We start from the raw sequence: 24947 nt of genomic DNA on the forward strand, positions 1-24947 counted from the left end.
CATAGTTTGCCCAGATTTTAGCTAGTTCTTCCTGGATATGAACGTAGTTTCCTTGATCAATCTTCAGGCGAGTCTCATGGTGTTTCTTGTATATACTCGAAATTTCTTTGATCTTTTTATGTAGTCCAAAGCTGTCTCACTTTTCGTTTCCCCCCCTTTGCGTTTTTAACTCTTGCCCTTATCGTACGTTGGATTTCCTTGCATTCCTGTTGATTCTGATGTATTTTGTACTGTCTGCGTTGCTCCATTAGATCAAGTATCTCTTCCGTCATCCAATCGTTTTTGTGATTTCTTTTTATTTTACTTGCGACTACTTCGTCAGCCTAGACTATAGCTATTTTTATTTTCTCACAGGTTTCCTCTATGCAATTTCCTTGTATGTTTCTCAAGTTCTCGTTAATGTGCTTACTGTATGTAGATCTAAGCTCTTCATCTCTCATTAATTCTCTAGTGTTTATGTATTTTTTATTAGATGGCTTTTTAACCTTTGCCAATCGAAGCCTTACATTCGCGATTAGGGGGTTGTGGTCAAACGAAATGTCCGCACCAGGGTAAGCGGCCACTCTTTTTATATAGTTGCGGAATCTTTTGTTTATCAAGATGTAATCAATTTGATTTCGTATCATATGACCTGGACGATCTTCTGGTGATCGCCATGTTAATAAAAATATAAATTAATAATAAATTAATGAAAATATATGAACAACCAAAAATAACGACAATTGGATGGAGTCACTGGTCGACGATGGGTAAAAGGAAGATCTGAAATTGTTGAGGGCACAAGATTGGAAAGGTCTACCACAGAACAGGAAGAAATGGAAGAAAACTATTGAAGCCTTGTGTCTCTCAGACCCGTTGAGCAATTTTATATGTATAATGGAAAACAAATAATTGGTTGCAAAAATAAGATCATAGTGTCCTTTCGTGAGATAGCTTGAAATTTGTCTAATTTGCCAAAAAATGTGTTTGATGATCTAAGTATGGATAAAAAAATATGTTTATGAGATATATCAAGCAGTATCAACTGTAGTCTGTACTCCAGAGCTGCCAAACCGTCAATACGGAAGATAGTGCACTCGAGATGGCTTACTACTAATCATATACTCAGATTTAGAAGTAAAAACTCTTAATCTATCAGAAAATTTATTTGCAATTGATTGTCAACTACATGGTTACGTATACGCTCCAATTTGGTTCCTAATCAAGCAAAGTTTGAGGAAGGAGTCAAACATACTTTGCAACTGACTACGTTCTATCGATTTGTACCCGCAAATATGGATCTGTTGCGAATTCTGTTATCGTAAGTAATGCTTTTTAGCGCACCCAGAAATCTGGGGTATGCTCATGCGATAAAATATCACAATGTGACATCAACCATATTCCTTTTAAGTTCGATAAACATAAGTGTAAAACAGATCAGGTGTATTAAAAACCATCAGATCTTAAAATTCAGACTCCCACAAACATCACCCACTTACTTTCCCTAGAGAGTAATATATAAACTAATATGTAACTTTCTTTTTAAAGTTGGTTATATTATTTAAGAACAAATATCTTAATAAACAAATATTAGAATTCTGTGGCTAAATGACTAGATTCCAATGTGTTGTTTGAAGTTAGAGAGTCCCACATTCGGGAGGCGGGGTTGTGGATAATTGTAATTCAACCACCGAGAATTTATTCTCTAGAAGGGATTACACAGAAATTATTGTGTGACATGCCTGTCAGATTACAGTACTGCGATTCTTCCACATATTTCTACACATATTCTTAAAATTGTGGCCAAAGATAAACGCTTGTTGACTTTTCATGTTTTCTTTTCTTGAAAGTTGCAATCTCTAGGAAACTTGTAGAATATGCTCTATTTTGTTTTCTTATATTTTGTTTAATTAATTTTAATAAAAAATACCCTGTAAACTTGAATTTCGTATTATTTTAGGCACACGGTTTTGTTCGAAGGCAATTTACAAAGTTTCGAAGTTAAATAGAGCGCATGTTTTATGTCTTCAAAAGCCTTCTCGACGAAGTGGTCATTAATTCTAAATCCTTTTTTTGAAGCTGGCTTATTCTTTATATTGGTATCCGTTGAATTTTGTTGTTAACCTATTCGTTAGTAGTAATTTATAAGATGATGTTAAGAAGAGTTATCGGTTGGTAATTTTTTATGTCCGCCCTTTCTTCTTTTTCGATGCATTAAACATTCTAATTTTTTACCTATTTACTGGTAATAGATATCTATAATATAGTTTAATTACGAGGTTGTGTACTTTCCGAATCATGCGGATGTGGACGCAAGAAATCTCCTTGGCAGTAGATTGCGGAGGAGAACGGCAACAGACTGTAACGAATAGAGAGGCTTGCTGAGGGAGACCAGGGCTCGAATTGGGCTGTAGAGCCATAGGATGGCATCATTGTAATGGATTCGTTCCAGTTATTCGAGACATTTTTCTATTATAATATTAGTAGTAGAAGTACTTTACTTTAGAGATGTTTATTTCGAATTTCAGATTAGAATAATTATGAGCTACTATTTTTCGCTTTCTTTTTAAATTGCTTTTATATTTCTTCTGTAATGTCTGTTTTGTTCTGTGTAGTTCCTTGTGGTAAAATTATGCAAAATTACAAAGATTGGGCTGTGCAGGTCACCTTATAAGAAGGGATAACAACAGAACACCTAGTAGAATGCTTAGTGCAACTATGGTGCGACGCCGGCCAGTAGAAAGACCAAGGAATAGGTGGAAGACAAAATGGGAACCGATGCTAAAGAGATATTGAGCGTGGATAACTGGAGGAGAGCAGCCAAGGAAAAGGATGATTGGAGGGGGTGCTGGAGAAGACCAGGGCACTAAATGTCTAAGTCGGGCTCTGTTCTTAAGTCTATATAAGTCTATACAACCCCCACAAAATAAAAAAAATATTTAATTGATTTACTCACGCTTGGATCTCTCTCTCCTCCAACAACAGGAGTGACTTTTCCATCGACTAGGGATATCCTTCTAATGCTTGAGCTTTCACTATCAGCAATATATATTTCTTTATTATTTTGGCATAGAGCTAATCCAGATGGTTGCGCGAAGGCCGCGTTATGAGGATAACTGTTGTTTCTATTTTCTTCTCTACCGGAACCGACAATATTAATGCAAGTACCTAAAAGATATAATTAAAATTTATAAAGAGCTATATATAAGAGCATATAAATATATGGCTCGGTAGTAGTTTAGTCAGCATGCTAAATGCCATGACCATTATGGTTTGACATTGTTAATGTAAAGTTTGATTACGTCAATGTCTAACAGACATTTTTGGAAAAATTAAGTAAAAATGGTATTCATAACACAAATTACTTTTATATAGATGCAGTCCTAAAAAAGTATGAATACATTTTTACCTAAATAGTCTACCAAAAAAACAGACAAATTATGCTCAGTCTTTCAGAGAATTTTTAGAGATATAAACAATACTGGTTAAATAATTTTCTACAGTGAAAATAGTATACAGCTGATAATACTACCATTAGGTACTAGATACAAATAGGTACCATTTTTTTGAAGGCACACTGACTGCTTACAATATCATAGTTAGATGCTTAATTTATTCATAAATCAACTTGATGATAAGAAATTACAAAATCGGTATTACTAATTATGGTTTAACAAGACACAATCATAGAAATGATTCAATAGCTTTAAGTTTTTTGAAGACAGAATAATCGACAGGAAATATTTATCTATTTATTATAGATATGATTATCTATTTATATATAGATAATAAATGAATACAACCAAACAGTGGTTGAGTTTAAATGGATGAAACCATATTTACATGTATTATTGCATGGCAGAAAGCCGATGCTGTTAGATTGCCAACCGGGAATGTAAGTCCCTACTTGAACGAGTTTTACTACATCCAGACTAGGGATGGCGGTTTTTGACAAAACACCGGTTTTCGGTTATACCGGTTTTTTTGCTTACGGTTTAACCTGGCGGTTATAACCGGCCAAAAAAAACCGGTTTTTCCAAAAACCGGTTTTCGGTTTTTTTAATCCAATAGTCACAAAGTTACATTTACAATGCACTTTAGTTTGCGATACTTCATTCGACTCGATATCAATATGATCAAAATTAGAACTATCGAAAGAACATCAATATCAATATAAATAAAACACAATTTTTAATAAAACCATTTTATTCTATTAATTATTATATTTATTTATTATTAATTATGATTATGATTATTATTAAATATAATATAGCGTAAGATTAATATATACATATTGCAATAATATACAATAAAATAATATGAAGTAATATTTTAAGTAAAAAAGTATAGGTTAGAAGGTTACAAATAGGTTATATTATACGAAATGGATTTAGCATTATGTTGGCAAGTATTTTTCATGAAGCCTATTAAGAAAAACTCGTTCATATCATATGTTGGTCGGTTAAGCGGCTTCTCTCATCTGACACAATATCATTCAATGATGACACAAGTCTCCAACGACATGTATTTTTTAGCTATAAAAGCCAAGCCTGGCATACAGGTTCTGTTCTGATCCCAGAATGAAAACGGATCACTTTGCAGCAAAGGCCGCTGCAGATATAGAGTCAGTTCATTTGAAAAAGAACTTTGAATCTGTGTGTCCTGAGAACTTGAACTGAAACCACTGTTCACCAACTCCAGATTGTGTGAAGACCAAAGAGGGTTTGATTTTAAACTCACTTTGGCTTCTTCATTCTGGAAGGAGCAGGAAGGATAAAGTTTTCCGATTTCGGTAAGTTACTTCCTAACTTCCGAGCCTAAATTGGATGTGACTGTCTCCGCTATATACGGATTCAGATATAGTTTTTTGAACCTCGGGTCCGTGATTGTAGCATGGCAAAGCAGGGGATTTCGTAAAAGCCTAGTGCCCCTCTCTTGAAGGCTAGTTATAAGCTTTTGGTATAACTTTTGAGCTGTACTAAGGTTTGGCTTGAGGTTTCTTAAAAATCTTTCGATAATAGACACAAGGGGGATAACAAGGCTAGCAGTAATGTACTGGGAACCCGAGATCTCCTTTGTGGCCTCATCGAAACGCGATAAAATGCTTACAATTTCAGTGATTAGTTTTATATCTGAATCAGAAATCATCCTTGGTGCTTTTTTAATTGAGTGATCTGCCAATATTGCAGCTATATATGGGGACATTAGTGTAAATCTTTTAAGCATATGGTAGACAGAATTCCATCTGGTTGTAGTCAGATGCAGAGAGCAGTAAACCAAAATTATTATACTACTGCTCAACAGAGAGCGCTAAAATAATTCAGGTTCTATTGTCAATGAATATAATGAGAGTAGAATATAATATGCAATTATTGTATTCAATTAATGATGCAAATTTAATTTACCATTTAAAAATATAATCCTCTAAAATACCCACCAATTTTCCTCTCCTCCCAAACCCAAAAAATTCTCCACCCCAACCATTTCAACATAAAAAATTTCCCAGACTCTTTCAAATGGGATTTAAAATTGAATAATGCAATTCATCTTTTATTTTTACTACCATCAAAAAAAAATTATCATGTATTACTTTTAACACGTTTGTATATTTGTACAATAGGTACATTTTAACTCATTTAATACTTCCTGTATGTGTGTATCGTTTTGAAAACGTAGGGAAATCCTTGGAGATTCGTATTCGTAATCGGTAATTCGATATTTATAGTCAAAACATTATTTTTGGTCAGAAACAAACAACCATTCACCCACTTTCAATGTCAAGAGTCAAGTGTGAAAAATAGATGATGTAAAAGATCACTTCTTAATTTCTTATGTAAATATTATGATTACAAATACCTTTTCAACGAAATATTATAATAAAACTTAATTGTTTCTGGCTGATCAGAGTTTGCATTGCACTTTCAGTTTGCTTCTGTATTTATAAAATAAAATAAAATTTTAATTATGGTTTTGTTTGGAATAATTACTTGAAAATAATAATTATGATTGGGATCCAAAAAAATACCTAACCTAATCATAATCACAGTAAAAACCTAATAACCGGTTTTTACTTTAAAAATACAAAACCGGTTGTAACCGGGACAAAAAAACAACCGATAAAACCGGTTATTGCGAAGTAAAAAAACCGGTTTTCGGTTAAAACCGGTAGGTTTTTCCCATCCCTAATCCAGACAGTAGGAAAATTGAATGCAAACTCAACAGTTGTCAAGGATTTCGGGCCCGTGCAAAACATTATATCAAGCGATAAGAAGTACTTCAAAGAAACTACAAATAAACTTAAAAAAAAAAAAAACAACTAACAAACCTTAGTTACAGAGGATTAATGTAAAATTTACAACTTGATGGCCAATCACAATATAAATACAGAATAAAATATGATGATTTATGACACTATTTAATAAATATTGGGTATCTATAAATCCATTGACAACTATCTGTGTTAAACATAAACAGAACATCATAAAAAATACAATCATAAAATGTTAATGTTACAACCTCCAGTATACATTAAGATCACAATTACAAAGAAGGACGTGATCATATAGCATCAGAGAGATATTGCTTTATCAATGATTAGGAGACTATTTATTATAAGACACTGCAATTTTGCTACTTTGAAGTAAGTTATGTAAGATTATACCATTTTATTTGTACCTAATGATGAAATTATATATTCACACTGTGTATCCACATCCAAATACAAACGGTAGAAAAATATGTTAATATCTTATATGATAATTTGTTCTTTTAAATGCTTTCATACATATACTTCTCACAATTTTTGGGTTTAAATTGCACTGCATGAAAGTGCAGTAAATGAAAGTAAATTCATTCTCTTACATAGTCTTTAGATTATATTGTTTACTGTTTTGTTTACTGAGAAATAACTCCTATACAGTTTAAAAAAGCTTTAATTATATTTCTTTTCGATGGCTAGTTATAATTGGATCACAAATTAAAGTCGTCTCTGCAAAAAGACACTTCTTCCAACATTTTCTGAATTTTTCAGAATTTGCACTTCGCGATCGAGACGGCCACTCAGTAGTTTACATTCTTTCTATTGAAGGGGTTGAATCATTTTTCGTTTGTCGGCAGTTTGTTTATATTCGTGTTATCGAATGAAAAGAGCAGACCTTAGAAAACAAAAGTCAAAAAAACGGTATTCAGAAAGTACGGCGCTAGGGTGGGTGATGTGCTGTCGTGTATGTACGGCATCAGTATGGTGTATTTGCGCAAGGTAACGTACATGAACGATACCATACCAGTAAGCCAGATGGACAATGTAGAACGTGCTATTACGATTATAGCTCTCCAAAGAAGTAAATACTAAAAAATGTACGGTGACAGAACCTGAACGATGGAGATTAATTTGCGCTCATCAAAGCTGCAAAAAAAGTGTTCCTGCTTATTATTCTGTTATCAAAAAATTCAAGTACATTGAATCGTTTCTCTGGTTGTGTGTTGTTAAACCATTATTAGTAATAACCATTTTTGCATTTGTCATCATAAAGATTATTTTCTTCCATAAAGGTACGATGGCGAATGGACATTGACTCCGAATCCAATAATGATCAAACACACACATATAAATTGATTTCTTAATAATTAAGTATCTCATTATCACATTGTACAGTAGTGTGCTTTCAAAAAATGATACCGACGAATATTTCTGATTCTCTAAAATGTTAAAGAATTGGTTGCAAAAGAAAATTCTAAAAAGGTTTAAGAACTCCAAATCAGTAAATATTTTTAACATAGTTACCTGCTGTATATTTTTTTGACTTCCACCATACTGTATCTTCCAAAAACAAAGCCCAAATCTGGTGGGTTCCAGCCATTGCGATAATCAGTACTTCTCGAATGACCGGATTACCAACAGGATCCATATCCTGTTTTCTATAGATAGATAAATCCCATGGAGATGATATGGCTTGTTCTAGTCCGTTTTTCCCTCCAAGCATGTCGTCACCTTGTTTACCGATACCTAAAAAATATATCAAACTTTCAATCACACACTCAACGTTAATTTTACATAATTAAATTAAATTAATATATATATATATATATATATATATATATATATATATATATATATATATATATATATATATGTTACACTTGAAATTTCCGCGGGAGTTATATGTGCTTTCTGTGGTTTTCCGGGTTTGACTCCGCGTTGAATAATTTTGGTTTTGAGGAAAACCAGTATTTTGACGGCGTTTAGGCAAGGTCGCACTTGCCATTGTCAAGTCAGGTAGTGACACTTCTTGCCGATGCTTGAAGTAGACTGCAGTAGTCTAGTAGTCTACTCAACGTCTACGAAACGCTTAAAAACAATCGGAAACGAAAAAAACTATAAAAGAGATGACTAAAAAAAGGTAAAAGGCTAAAAAATTGCGAGAGAAAATAATTATGAAAGCAAGAATGACAAAAGAAAGAAATAAATATAGAAGATGCATAAATAGCGCCAAAAGACTAAAGAGATACGAAGAGAAATATCTGGAAGGAATTTGGAGAACAATTTTAACAATTTTAGGATGCAGACGACACAGGGCCAGAGAAGATAAAGTAGTTAGAAGTACATTATATTTTTCATTATTGTAGGCTCTATTCATGTTTGCGACTTTTTAAATCATCTAATGGTGTCTAGTAGTTCATCAGTAAGCGAAGAAACTTATGTTTTGTAAACATTGTTAGTTAATTTGATTAATTAGTATACTAAAGTTATATAATTAGAATAAAAATTGGATTGATTATAGACTGGTAGATCAGTTAATCTGAAATTTATGTTGTCAATATAAATGCATGGTGCATACGATGCTATACAAAAACAGTTAAGTTTATTTTCTTTACTTTCAGGATTTATTTCCATCTCAGACAGTTCCGTTAACCTTCAAGTATTTTTGACCCAATTAATATTTCATTATCATGTAAATAAAACAAATGCAAGCTGTAATTAAGTTTACCATGCATAAAATAGAAACAAGTTACACTTCTAACAACTATACAGGGTTAATACTTCAAGGAAGGAACACAGAACAAATATATCTTGCAACACAGCAAATCTTGAATACTTTACAATATATACCACAGTTTAATATAGACCAAGGTAGGCAATTTTTCAGAAAAATTGTATAAAGCTTTCAGCATTCAGCGCAAAACGTCTCCTGCTCTAAACATAGGTCTTCTCTTCTTGTTTTCAAGGCCATCTATCAACTGTCGCCCGACACTTAGTTTGTCTTCATGTGATCTTAATTCCAATATCCCCTTTGTCCGACAAATATTCGTCTTTTTCATTCATGCGCTTGGTTATCTCTGCAAATCCTAATTTCCTATCACAGATATTTGGTTGGGTATTAAATTTGTCATTACTTTAGCCTTAGATAATATATTTAAATCAATCTTTTCAGTTGGCTCAATAATTTCACATACCCTCTCTTTTGCTGTTCTTAAATTTCAAGCTCTAATTACCATATCATTGGCGAAACGTAAGTTGTTTAGTATGTATCTTAACAGTGGTTGTTGCTTGCTAGTATATATTTTCTTGTAGTTTTGTATACCTATAACCTTTTTCTTCTTCTTTTTATGCAGACACGACTCTCTCTCTCTCTCTCTGTCTGTTTTTCAATGTGCCTCCAGTAAGTTGTCATCCCAACTTTTTTGTGGTGTTCCTACTGATCGTCTTCCTATTGGGGAATCGTCTCTTGCCGTCTTTACCAATCTATTTGTTGTCATTCGGCTTATATGATCGTTCCATTCTACTCTTCTATTTCTTACCCGGTCCTTAATGTTCTCTACCTTGCATCTAGGTCGTATATCGGTATTTCCAGCTCTGTCTCATACTGTTTTACCATAAATTTTTGTGTGTTTTCATCTCTGCTGTTTCTAACATTCTTTTTGTCCTCTCTGTATCAGGTAGTGTTTCTGTCGCGTATGTCATTACTGGTCTGATGACTGTTTTGTAAATTCTACCTTTCATTTCTTTCCCGATATTTTTATTTCTCCATATTGTTTCATTCCGACAACCTGCGGCTCTGTTTGCTCTATTTACTTGATCTTCCACTTCCGTTTCGAGCTTTCCGTAGCTAAATAATGTGACGCCCAGATATTTAAACTCCATCACTTGTTCTATTATCTGACATTCCAGCTACAATTTACATCTTAGTAAATTTGCTGTTATAACTATGCATTTTGTCTTTTTTGGGGAAATTAACATGTTAAATTTTCTGGCGGTTGTATTAAATTGGTGCAGCAGACGTTGTAAATCATCTTCACTTTGAGAGACTAGTATTGCGTCGTCTGCATAGCAGATTATTTTAAGTTATTTTTCTCTCATTTGGTATCCTTTTTAGTTCTTACTTTCTTTATTATTTCATCCATAATCAAGTTGAACAATAGAGGACTCAGAGAATCTCCCTGTCTTATCCCATTGCCAGCTTCAATATGTCAGTTAGTTCTTCTTCTACTTTTACTTTTATTGTGTTGTTTTGGTAGATATTTTCGATCAACACTGCCTGGGGTAATTGCGGGGTGGATTGAGTAGCTCTGCGGTTACCAAAGCCGGTCCCAAGCCAGGATAAAATGTGAAGGGTGATTGGCAAGGTTAGAAACATACCAATCGTAAAAACGAATATTGCTCGCAGAAACAATGTACAGTCTCGGAGCAGGATTGATACTGCCTATAGCCTAAGCCATGAGAATGAAAATTAATATAATCTAAGACAAGAGGCCTGTTTTTCACTCTATTCTCTATTAAGATTTTCAATAGATGGTTGTTGATTTCGGAATCCTGCCTGTTCCACATGGTGATTGGTCTCTAATTTTATTTCTATTCTTGTAACTATTGCTCTGGTAAACTTATAAAATCTGCTTTAGAGACTAAGCAGTCAATAATTTTCTAAATTTGTTTTATCTCCGTTTTTATGAAGCAACATGATGGAAAGTAAAATAATAACCAGAATTTCGAACATAAAAAAAGAAATGGGCCCAATAATGAAAAATATGATACATAGTACTTGAAAGTTAACAAGAACAAAGAATATAAAGAAAATGTAAAAAGAAGACTAGAAAACCGAAAAAAACTCGAAGACATAAACAAATAATAGGGAAGCTGTAAAACTATTATACAAAAAACCGCAAAAGAAATCCTGGGCATACAAAAAAGGCCGAAGAACAACGATTTGATAAAGAGTGCCGATACATAACAGACTAGTAAATAAAGAATATTGTTCTGAAGTTATTTTCTTGTGGTATCTTACTACAATTTACTATTTTTGTTGGGAATAAGAAACAATTTTACTTTAAAATAAGTTTATTTGACATTTCGATTTCTATTTCGGAAATCATTCTTAAAAGATAAAATTTATTTATTTATTTAGTATTTGTTTGAAATATCAATAATACAAATAACAAGAAAATGGTATAGAAATAAGTAAAAACAGATATTAATAAGAATTTTGCGAAAATAGTTGACGACACTACTAGAGGTATAATATACCAACACAACTAATAGAACTGATAAAAGAATCTCTAAAAGGAGAAAGTAGAATCCGGATACAAAATGAATTAACGGAAACAATAGATGTGAAAAAGGGACTACGCCAGGGAGACGCTCTATCATGCATCTTGTTCAACATCGTACTCGAGAAAATACTGAGGGACACAACAGTCAATACACGAGGAACAATCATTAATAAAAGCGTGCAAATACTAGCATTTGCAGATGATGTTGACATAATCGCAAGATCAAGAAGAGAAATGATAGAGGCATACAACCAAAGAGAACACGAGCTGCACAAAATAGTGTTCTTAAAATCAATCAGACCAAAACAAAATATATGCAGGTAAGTAAAAACGCAGAAATAAGGCAGCCACAAAATATAACAATAGGAGAATACAACATTGAGGGGGTAAAAAACTTTATATACTTGGGATCCCTAGATAATAACGTTGCGGAGGAAGTGAAAAGACGAATATTTACTGCAAATAAATGTTACCATGGCTTAATTAGGCAACTAAGATCAGATAACGTCGCAAGAAAAACAAAATGCCAAATATATAAAACTCTAATAAGACCGGTACTCATATACGGCTCAGAAACCTGGACACTCACTAAAAGAGAGGAAACGTTGTTAGCCACCTTCGAAAGAAAAATCTTGCGACACATATATAAGGGCACAAAAGAAAACGGAATATGGCGAAGAAGATACAACTCTGAACCATACAAAATATACCAGAATCCGGATATTATAACATTCATTAAGATAGGACGGCTGCGTTGGATAGGACATGTAGAAAGAATGGAAGAAGGCGAAATACCAAACAAAATATTCAAACAGATGCCATTAGTAAAAAGAACAAGAGGAAGACCGAAGCTGAGATACTTAGAACAAATAGAAAATGATATAACAACCATAAAAATAAAAAACTGGAGAAAAAAAGCACGAAACAGATCAGAATGGAAAAGAATCCTGGAACAGGCCAAGACCCAAAAAGGGTTGTCGAGCCAGTGATGATGATGACTACTAGAGGCATAGAAGAACAGTAGAACGAAATGAAGACATCTATTACCACAATTTCGCATGAATATCTAAAATCAAAAAGAGAAAAGAAGCAAGAATTGATAACAGATAAAATATTGCAGACGATGGAAGAGCGAAGAAAATTAAAGGGTAGAAATGATAACGAATACAAAAAGTTGCATAAGACTATACTAAAGGAGATAAAACAAGCAAAAGAAGCATGGCTGACGGAGAAATGTGAGGAAATTGAAATACTACAACGCAAACATGACGATTTCCATATGCACAACAAAAATTAAAGAGATACAGAACACCAGATAACAACGCAATACAGACATAGTTGTAGACATTGAAGGCAGATTTCGAATACCATTGAAGATAAATTACGAAGATGAAAAGAATATATACAAGAATTATTCGAAGATGCAGTACGAAGACCGACTGAAATAAACAATCTCTACGACCCAGAAATAACAAACGAATAAGAAACTAGTCATTAAGTGGATTAAAGATGGGAGGGAAACGAGGGAAGCACTTTTTAATTTGCAAGTTCTAATACAGCGAGCCAGGGATGTCAACTGCGATGTGTATGCATGTTTCATTGATTTCGGGAAGGCATTTGATAAAGTCCCACATGGGAAACTAATCGATATCCTAAAAACATCGTTTCAGCGGTTTACGCTGAATGGACCATTTTGAACGGATGCAGGGAGATGAAACACCAAAGAAAGTAATAAGACGGACACAGAAACAGGCCAAAGAGAAGATCCGAACTCAGATATACGTAACAAGTGATGAAAACCACAAAAATTACGTGCCGGTATAATAGGTAATAAGAAAGTGGACTGGTTGACTAAACATGAAATAAATAAAGGGTGAGATCCTAACTCAGATTTTATCGAGTGATGTAAGAAATGAAGTTAAATCTAGACTATATAAAATATGAGAAAAACAATGGAACAATATTTCAAGCATGTCAAAAAATTTATATTTTTCTTTACATCAACAATTTCCTTCGCCACCTGAATACATATTTAAACATAATCTATCAAAACGCGATATTTCTACTATTGTAAGATTAAAAATTCGACACGGAAAATATGCGGCACATCTGTATAAATTAGGAATAGGGAATTCACCAGTTTGCTTTTGTGATAATGTTTTTATTAGAGATTTGAATAATATTTTCCTGGAATGGAAAATTAACGGGAGATATATAGACCAATTATATTACAGCCAACAAGAACAAGTGTGTTTTCCAATTAGTATAGAGTATTTACTAAGTTTCCATGTGATGAGAATAATTAACTTACTGATTGACTATTTGAAAGAAATAAACATTAAAATATAAATGAAACAGTTTTAGATATAACAAAACTAATAGATCACGGTAAAAAATATCTAATCAGAATAGAGGTAAGTTTCTTATTTGGGGCACTCCTTACGTGGATCAATATTTCCTTCTAAAACTTATACTCACTGGCAAGATTAAGGGTAGAAGAGTCCATTTTCTGACTGGCTGAACAGGTAAACCTTAGAGTAGCTGATTAAGAAAGTAATTGAACAGCCTACACCCTGCCATGTCAAAGAATATCAAACGCAGAAGTTACTAGAAGAATAGGAAATGAAACTAAAATAATATTGACTATCAAGAAAGAAGAAAAATTAAGTACTTAGGCCATGTTATGAGAGGGAAAAGATACTCATTATTGCAGTATAAAGTTAGCAGCATTATTCAGTTAAAAAGTAATGTGAAGTAAAAAGTCTCCTAAATCATTTTCGACTGCTGCAGATTTAATTAAGACTGAATGTAATAATATTACAGCAGATAATTGGAAAAAATGTAAAGAGCATGTCAAAAAACAAAAAGAAAAATACTTACAGTTCCAAAACATTATAGAGTAGTTATAGATTTAAACGATAGCGATGATAGTTATACCGATTTAAATGTAGACGATAGTTAAGTTTAAATTATTTTTTTTTGTATTTTTCAATATGTTAAATATATATTTTAACATAAAAGTATTACTTATATTTATTTTCTTTTACTTTCTGGGATTGCCGTAATTTTGATAATATGTATCAGTATTTAAGTCCGACCCTGTATACAACTATACCTAGAAGATTAAATCCGAAATATCTTGCAACGAACTATAAACATAAACTCCCTTAATGTTGTTATATATCTCTTACCTTACCTGCAACAGTCTCAACTTTTTTGTTTTTCAAATTTACTTTCCTAATTGCATGGTTTTCAGTATCCGCAACAAAAAGTATATCTCTATTTTGGAAGGTCAATCCTTGCGGATTATTAAATTCAGCATCTTCTAAACTACCATCCTTAAACCCTAATTTATTTCCACCTATTTGCTGTATAATGGTACCATCTTCCTTTAAAATTAATATTCGATTATTGCCCGTGTCCGAAACAGCCAAAATTTCATGGTTATTTTCATCTAGTATGTTAGTAATTTTTCCTGGAAATAGTAATGGTCCTTTAAGATCAGGTAACAAATGGTAGGCAGACTTAATTGGTAATTTGTGATTAGAGATCAAGTTCTTTTCCTTATAAAATTTCAATGCGTTCTTTATATATAGTATAAGATTGTCTTTATGTCCCTCTCCAGTCAGCATAACTATAGGATTTCCAGAAGGCCCTAAGACGAGTAAAGTAGGCCAACAATGTATACCACATTTTTTCCACATGTCTGAATTACGGTCATTAACCACGGGGTGAGATATGTTGTACCGTTGGACTGCCGCCAATATGTTGGAAGATATTTTTTCATTCTCGAATTTGGCACTATGGACACCGACCTAAAACAATTTATATACTTACAATTGAATCGGTGAGATGAAAAAGGTACACATTCCAAAAAATGCGAATTTAAACTGAGATAGCCATTTTGTTTCTAAGATCAAGTTCCATCTATGGAGTTGAAAAAGGTACACATTACATTACAAAATATTACTTATGCAGAGGTCAAAATATTCCGTTGAGTTGAAGAAGGAACACATTCCTGGAATGTGTCCCTTCTTCAACTCGACGCGTGTCACACAGCGCAAGTGTAGTGGGAGTCCGCACAGTTATCGTTTGCGCATATCCGGCTTCTACACATAAACGGCCAGTCATTTATCTGTTGTTGTTTAGTTAGTGTGGAGCTGTGTTATAACGTAAACAGTTAACAGTGAATAGTTATAGTGTGTTATTTGCGATGTCGAGTTCAGACAGTGAAAATGTAGAGCCACGCCGGAAGAAGGGAAAGTTAAATAAAGAATTACATGTCAGAGAGATGGAAAAAATTGCTAGACGCAAGGGTGAAGAGTTTGTTACGTCATCAGGTAAACTAGTTGAAGCTAAACAAACTGGCCCTGACTGTCAGTGTAAGAAACAGTGTATGTCTAAGCTATTAGATGAAGACAAAAAACGTATTTTAGAAAAACTTTATGCTGGCCAATCAAAAAATGAACAAGACACCTTTTTAATGGGGTGTATTGAAAGATTCGATGTCAAACGGCACAGACCAACAGTTGATCATTCAAAACAAATCAATGCCTCATTTAAGTATTATGTGATCGTGTCTGGAAATCGTTCAGAAGTATGTCGCAAAGCATTCATAAGTTTGTATGCAATTTCACACAAAATAGTTATCAGACTCACAAATCTCTTGGCGAAGGGAATGTCTCCTCTTGACATGAGAGGCAAGCATTTAAATCGTGTTAATACTATTCCAACCACTATAACTACCAAAATACATGAACATATCGATTCATATCCTAAATATTTAACCCATTACACTAAGCAACCTATAACCTATTTGGGTGCTAAGTTAGATGTACTGAAAATGTATGATATGTTTCTTCAAAAACACCCTGACCTTGGAACAAAAGTAAAGTACGAGTTTTTTCTAAAATACTTCAAAGAAAATTTTGGATATAGATTTGGGAAGCCACAAGTCGACGTATGTTCAACTTGCGAAGACCTTCAAACTAAACTAAAATCCACTACATTGAATGATAACGCTAAACGTACCGCTGCTGCAGAGCTAATAGTGCATAAGAGACGTGCAAAAAAATTTTACACTAAGCTCAATGAAGTGAAAGAGTTGAGTAAAACTAGACCTAATGTAATGGGGATAGTTTTTGACTACATGCAAAACTTACCGCTACCCAGTTTGCCCGTACAAGAAATGTTTTTTCTGAGAAAGTTATGGTACTATGTATTTAATGTTTATGATTTTAAAAACGATAGGGCAGTATTCTACACATACCCCGAAGGTGTTGCAAACAAAGGACCAGATGAAGTCACCTCTTTTGTATTAGATTTTCTTCAAAATGAAATCCCTGCAGAGATTACGGAACTCCACATTTTCAGTGACGCATGTGGCGGCCAAAACCGCAACCACACTATGGTGAGGGTACTTTCAGCCCTAACTATGACCGGTAGATTTACATCAATCCATCAATATTACCCGGTAAGAGGGCATAGCTTTTTGCCATGCGATAGAACCTTTGCAGTTATTAAGAGAGCAGTACGAAAATATGATCGCATTTATTCTCCAGACCAATACAAGGCCATCATAGAAAACGCCAAAAAGATTCAACCAACTTACAAAGTAAAAGAAGTAAAAAATGAAGATGTACTAGCCTGTAAGAAGTGGTGGCCTCTTTACTTTGTTAAATTACCAAAAAGCCTTGAAGATAAAAGAATATCTTTTGCCATAAGCAAATATAGTTATCTGATTCACAGAAGTGACCGGAAAGGATACGTGGTAGCGTCATCGTTCATTGGTGGTTTTCTCTCACACACCTTTAAACTTACAAAATCCAATGATGTAGTGCTTCCTTCAAGCAAGGCTTACGATTATGGAAAGGTACCTATTAAGGCAAGCAAGATCAATGACGTCATGAAACTCATCAAATACATTCCAGAGGAATACTTGCCCTTTTATGATGAACGTCGTACTTGGCCAACGACAGAAGCTGAGACCCCTGATGAAAATGATGAAAATTAACTTTCCATTATTGTGCTGTAAACTTTTTTTATAAATCATGTATGTATTTTAATATTACATTGCTATATTTCAAATTATTTTGTTTCATGTTGCCTTAAAATCTCATTTGCAAGATATTGAGTGTAAAAAGGGACACATTCCATTATCTAAAATGCTAATAACTCAGACATAGTATTAAAAAAACCAAAATAACCATAACAGTTGAATGTCTTCCATTTACTTGTGAAACTTCATAATGGAACCATTTTCTGTAACATATTTAGTTTTGCAGATAAACAGTTTTTTTTAGTTCCTGAAAAATAGCCATTTTGGAATGTGTACCTTTTTCAACTCACCGATTCAATTTATATACTTTGTATAACTAATTAAATTTTTTGTATTTTCAAGTTTTCACTATTGCTAGTATAACAGAATAAATATTTAATTGAGATTAATAACTCACATTAGCAATTTAATTGCCTATGAAATTCATACATTAATTTTAAATAATTTAAAACTAGTATAAAAAATGGAAATGGAATTATCATTGTTTATGATGGCTTTGCATTATTTACTTAACACATGAACCGGATGTAAGCCCACTTTCTAAAAATGTAATAAATTTCAAATAAAATTAGTAATTTCGAAAATGACAAACCTCGAGTGCAATGTAACATAACAAAACACCGCATCGTGCCCTAATCATCTTATATAATTTACTATCTCACTTTTTAATCAATCAAACCGACACCTAGACTTCCCCTAATAAATTAATTCTTACTTATACGCTTTTTTGTAACTTCACTCAAGCCTAAATGCTACACATTTAAATCTGATTAGTTAAGTAAAGTATATTGGGGTAATATTAGACTCGAGGCTTAACAGGTTGACTGCCAGGCGGTCGTATACCACCGATTTGATACGGTCTGTTGTGATATAGTTCCTGTTTTGCTACAGGTCGTGTAGAGAAGCGGAGTTATTGAAGTATTCGACCGCTGTGGCATACAGTCTTCAAATATACACATCAGTTTTCATTTTGGCGGAATAGGGGAGACTGAAATGATATCGAAACTTTGAATTGTCTTTATTTTGAGTAAAAAATATCCATTACAAAAAACTAAAACTAAAAGACATACAAAAGTTAAATAAGAACACAAAAGAAATGAAAAATTATCGGTTATTAGGAATGTTTATTGAAAACAAGGTGTGGTTGAGCTTCAAAGTGTCACACTAAGTTACTACTTTTTTGACCAGATTTTTTGTTGTTTCCCCGTATCATCTCTTTATAACAACCTTTACAGTATTTTTTAATTTTATCACATGGTCCTTCTTTCTTCACCAAAGAATGAATTTGCATCGATCTCCTTGTAGTTCGTATTTGTTGTTGTTCCCTTTCGGAATCATTCTGTGACTCAATGTTGTCTTCATAATTGTTATGTTATGTGAACCTACCTTAACATGAGTGACAGGTGAAGGAGATGGACAGCGGACAGCAGGCGAAAAAGATGGCTCGTTAGATATAATCATGTATTAAGTTTAGTTGGTCTTTAATAAAAGATATTAAAAAGAAACTGGTCGTCAATATTATTAAAAGCCCACAGAGACAACGTAACATGGTGTCAGAAGAAATTCAGGTCAGATTATAGCAACGAGTATTATAATAGTCATACAAAAGTCGAAACATGGTCTAACAGCACGTGGTGGTCTGGTTGGTTTTAAAAGAAATTGAATTAAAAACGGTCAAAAGATAAAGTTCAACCATGTCGGAACAAGATTCTATAGAGCAGAATCAACCTGTCGTTGTAAAAATAAAAAGTAAGGTAATAGGAAATGAAATCCAACCATTGTCAATGCAAGGAAATTTGGCACACAACTGGGGAGAGTGGAGCATAAATTTCAAAATATTTTTGAGGGCCACAGGTTTAGAGGAAGAAAACGATGCGAGAAAAGTAGCTTTATTATTGCACTATATTGGTACAGATGCAAGAAATATTTACAAGTCATTTGAGGTTAACATGGATACTGTAACATTTCAAGAAGTTGTAGGGAAATTTGAAAAATACTGTAACCCGAAGAAAAATTTAACAGTAGAAAGACATTATTTTCTTACTAGAGTACAGAAAGATGGTGAAACCATTGAAGATTTCATGACTAGTCTAAAGAATTTGAGTTTAACATGTGAATTAGGAATTTTAAAAGAAAGTTTGGTGTGTGACATGTTCATTATTGGTCTAAATCCTAAATACCATTCAATTAAGCAAAAACTATTGCAAGAAGTAGATCTGAAGACAGAAAAGGTATTACAAATTGCTCAAAATATAATTATAACTCAAATGCAAGCACAACAGTTAAATAAAAATTCAGAAGCAGTGGTATACAAAGTAGAGAAGAATAAAGATGGTCCAGGTCCGAATTTTTACCAAAATAGTAGTTACAAGAGTCACAATTCAAATCATTCAAGGTATAGAAATGAAGTCCCAGGTCCAAGTTGGAGAAATGATGATAGTCAAAGGTACAACATAGATGGTACGAACACAAACAGTCAAAGTCAGGTAACGAGTCAGACTTTTAAATCAAGATATAATGGATGTGCAAATCAGAGTAAGAATAGTGAAAATAATCAAGTGGTAAGAAAAGTTTGTCAAAGATGTGGTGAAAACCATAGAAATAAATGTCCAGCATTAGTAGCTATTTGTCATTATTGTAAAAAACAAGGTCATTATGCAAAATGTTGTCAAACTAAAAGAGTAAATAAAATAAATTTAAGAGAAAGTACAGTACAATCATCTAATAATGGAAGTGATCCATGTTTTGTTATTAAAACTATTAGTCAGAATAGTATTAATCAGAATTGGTCAATTGTAGTCAGAATCAATAAAATAAATGTAGTATGTTATTTAGATACAGGTGCACAAGCTAATGTGATGTCAATAAAATTTTTTAATGAGGTTAATGTAGAAAAGTTAGAACTGGTACCTACATGTATAAATTTAAAGTCTTTTTCAAATGATGTCATACCTATAGTAGGAAAAGTAAATTTGTTATGTGAAATTGAGAATAGGTTAGAAAATATTGAGTTCATTATTGTGAATTTGGAGTGTCAAACAATTTTGGGTCTAGATACTTGTCATAAATTAAAATTAATTAAAAGAGTTGGTCTAGTAAGTCATGAGTCTATAATAGAGAAAAATAAACAAGTTTTTACTGGTCTAGGTTGTCTACCTAATGTATGTCACTTAGAAATTGATAAAAATATTAAACCTATAATAGAACCGCCAAGAAGAATACCTTTTTCTTTACATGATAAATTAAAAGAAGAATTAAACAGAATGTTGTCTACGGGAGTAATAGAAAAAGTCAATGAAGCAAGTGAATGGGTAAAGTCAATAGTCTTAGTCGAAAAAAGTAATAAAAGTTTGAGAGTTTGTCTGGATCCCCGTAATTTAAACAAAGCTATAAAAAGATGTCATTATCCTATACCAACATTTAATGAGATTAGGTCAAAATTAGCAAAAGCAAAATATTTTTCAACACTAGATGCACAGTCAGGGTTTTGGATGATACCATTAGATTTAGAGAGTTCTAAGCTATGCACATTTAATACACCCTTTGGAAGGTTTAGATTTACAAGATTACCTTACGGTATAAGCTGCGCTCCTAAAATTTTTCATAAAGTAATGAATGAAATAGTTGGAGACATAGAAGGAGTTTGTTTATATATAGATGATATTTTAATTTATAGTGAAACTTTGGAAGGTCACAATAAAATACTAGAACTAGTACTAGAAAGGGCAAAACAATTCAATTTAAAATTCAATATGGACAAATGCAAATTTCTATTATCAGATATAAAATATTTGGGTCATATTTTTAGTGCAGAAGGCATATGTCCAGATTCTAGTAAAATAAGTGCAATTTGTCAAATGTCTATTCCTAACAGTGTAGCTGATATTAGAAGATTTTTGGGAATGATTAATTATTTAGGTGAGTACATAGATAATTTAGCAGAGCGTACAAAAAATTTAAGGTTGTTATTGAAAAAAAAATATTAGTTTTCATTGGACAGAAGAGCATGGAAGAGAATTTGAGCCGCTTAAAGAAATGATTAGTCAAACGCCAGTACTAGCATATTTTGATAACAATTTACCTTTAACATTATCAGTTGATAGTTCACAATTTGCAGTTGGTGCAGTGATTTTACAAAACAAAAAACCTATAGCATATGCATCTAAATCTTTGTCACAGGCTCAGTCAAATTATGCAAAAATAGAGAAAGAGTTATATGCAATCCAGTTCGGATGTACTAGATTTAAACAATACATTTATGGTAGAAAAGTTCAAGTTGAAACAGATCATAAACCATTAGTCAGTCTTTTTAAAAAACCATTATCTGAGGTTCCAGCACGTTTGCAAAGGATGATGCTAAACTTACAGCTTTATGATTTAGAAGTTAGCTATACTCCAGGAAAATTTCTTTTCATCGCAGATACATTAAGTAGGGCACCAGTAGAAGGTCCAGATAATACTGATAGTGGAGATGAAGAGTTACGTATACATGGAAGTTTATTAGTTAACAATTTAGCTGTGTCTTCAAAGAAATTAATGGAAATACAGGCAGCAACCAAAACTGATAGAGTTTTACAGTCAATAATAAGATATTATAATGAAGGTTGGCCAAGTTAAAAAAATAAATTGGAAACGGAGGTTAAACCGTATTACAATTTCAATCATGAAATACATGTTGTGGATGGATTAGTCTTTAGAGGAAATCAAATAATAATTCCTGAATCATTGCGTCAAGTTATATTAGAAATAATTCATGAAGGACATTTAGGATATGAAAAATGTATTCGACAAGCACATACAGTAGTTTTTTGGCCAGGCATGACAGTAGATATTGTTACGATAATTATCCTGGCCTAAAATAACCGTAAATATTATGACTAATGTGTTCTGTTTTTAGATTTTACGAGAGTATTCCATTAGCCGGCAGAAATTTACCTGAATGAACCTTCCAGAAACGGTCGAGCCGATGTAAAAATACCCGTTTGCCTTACCGTTATAATTTCACCGCTAATCGAGAAGGCTGTTCGATGATTCTAGCGTAAAGGCAATGGCATATATAAAGGACATTTTATTTGGAAGAGACAGTTAATTCGGACGACGCGCTCGCGATAAAATGTTACGTTCGCTTTTTAATAAATTATGTATGTTTAGTGAAAATAAATAAATATCAGTCATTGTGCTTTTTAATGAATTAAGATAAGAACAAGACATTATAAATTAAAGACTTAACAATTAATAAATTCACAACAAATGGTGTCAGAGTGAGATCGAACATAAATTAGACTTATAATAATAATACAAGTGAATATAAAATAAATTGTGAAAATGGCTACGATTTATGAGCTGACAGTGACTAATTTAAGAAGACATCTTGAAGACAGAGAATTATCTTCCACCGGAAAAAAAGGCTGAGTTAGTCCAACGACTAAAGAACGCTTTGCTAGAAGAAGGACTAGATCCAGAGACTTATATATTTGAAGACAAACATGATGCTGTCATCTCGTCGATTTCGAAATTGGAGAACAAAGTTTCTGACGATATTTCGAAAGTTTCTTCTGATGTAGCCAAAGTATCCGGCGACATCGCTTCTTTAGAAAGCAAAGTTTCTAACGAGATTTCTTCTCTGGAAAGCAAAGTCTCTGCTAACATCTCTTCGGAAATCTCTAAAGTCACTTCTGAGATGTCTGCCCTGGACGATAGAATATCTTCGTTAAAAAACCAAGTTGCTGCCGATATGTTGGCCTTCGAAGAAAAGATATGGAAAGAGATGGAAAAGAAGATGGAGGAAACCGGGACAGCAGAGAGAGGAAACAATCCAATTACAGTGGAGATAAAAGAAGACGAGACGAAATGTAAGTTGGAGACACGGCCGAAATTTGAAGGAAGTGGAGGTTCTATTCATGTTAAAGTCCCAACTTTCGACGGAAAATCATCATGGAACAACTACATGAAACAGTTCGAATCAGCCGCAAGAGCAAATGGATGGTCTGAAAAAGAAAAGGCGGTAAACCTGACTATCGCTCTTCGAGGAGATGCCTTAGATGTGCTTCAGACCATAGCCGTAGAGGAGACCGATGATTTCGAACAACTGAAGAAGAGGTTAAATATGCGATATGGCCACGAACATTTGGAGCATGTATATCAGTCACAGCTTAAAAATCGTAGACAGAAGAAAGATGAGGCTCTTCAAGAATATGAGGTAGATATTGCCAGATTAGTACGATATGCTTATCCAACAGCTCCCGAAGACATGATGGAAAAATTGGCCGTTCAAACGTTTATTGATGGTCTTCGTGATCATGAAATGCAGAGAACACTACGATTAGCTCGTCACAAGACGCTGGTTGATGTCTTATCCGCCGCCCTCGAATACGAGTCAGCTACGCAGGCCTCTGGCGGGTACAGTAAAGTTAGAACTGTAAAAGAGGAAGGAGATGAAGATAAACTTGACCAGCTCGTTAATATGATAAAAAGCATTACATGCAAGAAAACGAAGACTATAAAATCAAGGAACTCACCATCAGAAAAACCAGAACGAGTCGGCTTTAGGGGAGCAGCTTCGACCCGGAACTTTTCCAAAGACCCTCTCATACTAATAGCTTCTTTGAAGTGTCGTGAAGATAGTGTATATGTAGATGGAGAAATAAATGGTAAAAGACATACGTTGTTGGTGGATACCGGAGCGACCAGAACCATTATACGCCCGACAGTTATAAACAGCCGAAAGAAACTGTTACCAACGAGGTTGCGACTTCGGACCGCTACAGGTGAAAATGCTAACATTCATGGAGAAATCCAGGTACAATTGGGAATTGGAGCAGAAAAGTTCGTCCATACTGTTATAGTTGCTGACATCGAAGAGGATGTTATATTAGGAATGGACGTAATGAATATGCATGGATTCCAATTGGATTTTAAGAATAAGGTAATCAAAGTTGGCAACGAGGAGGTATTTCTCCATCCACATAATGACAACACTGTGCAAGCAGCCATTACAGAAGATACAGTCGTGCCTGCGAGAAGCGAAACGATCATAGTAGCGCGGCTACAGGGATTTGTGGACGAAGGGAGACCTGTTATGATGGAGCCTTGGAACCACGACGATGAGGTTGGCCGTGGAATCATAATTGGAAAGGAATTGGTGACTTCGGCTAAAGAAATTCCTGTGAGACTTATCAATGTCAACGACTACCCAGTGACCATAAAGAAAGAGACAAAAGTAGGAACTTGTGTACCTGTGACATCCATAATTCGTCAGGCGACAACATCTGATAATTCCAACGACAAATTCGACCAAATGGTTGCAGTTGCAGGACAGTCTCTAAATCAGATGGAGAAAAGGAAATTAAGGGAATTTCTTCGGCAG

The 24947-nt window shown here is 33.6% G+C and overlaps 1 protein-coding gene across 1 annotated transcript in view; it reads right to left on the minus strand.

Annotated features, from left to right (window-relative positions):
- The window catches only part of LOC140441278 (NHL repeat-containing protein 2-like), a 48542-nt gene that overhangs the window by 10170 nt on the left and 13425 nt on the right, over nucleotides 1-24947 (minus strand). The window contains exons 3-5 of the mRNA XM_072531896.1: nucleotides 14720-15338; nucleotides 7763-7984; nucleotides 2936-3147 (exon numbers count right to left, since the gene is read on the minus strand). Of these exons, the coding sequence (XP_072387997.1) occupies nucleotides 2936-3147; nucleotides 7763-7984; nucleotides 14720-15338 (1053 nt within the window). The remainder of the gene's footprint in view (nucleotides 1-2935; nucleotides 3148-7762; nucleotides 7985-14719; nucleotides 15339-24947) is intronic.

The sequence above is a fragment of the Diabrotica undecimpunctata genome, chromosome 5, assembly GCF_040954645.1.
Source record: "Diabrotica undecimpunctata isolate CICGRU chromosome 5, icDiaUnde3, whole genome shotgun sequence".
Taxonomy (NCBI): domain Eukaryota; kingdom Metazoa; phylum Arthropoda; class Insecta; order Coleoptera; family Chrysomelidae; genus Diabrotica; species Diabrotica undecimpunctata.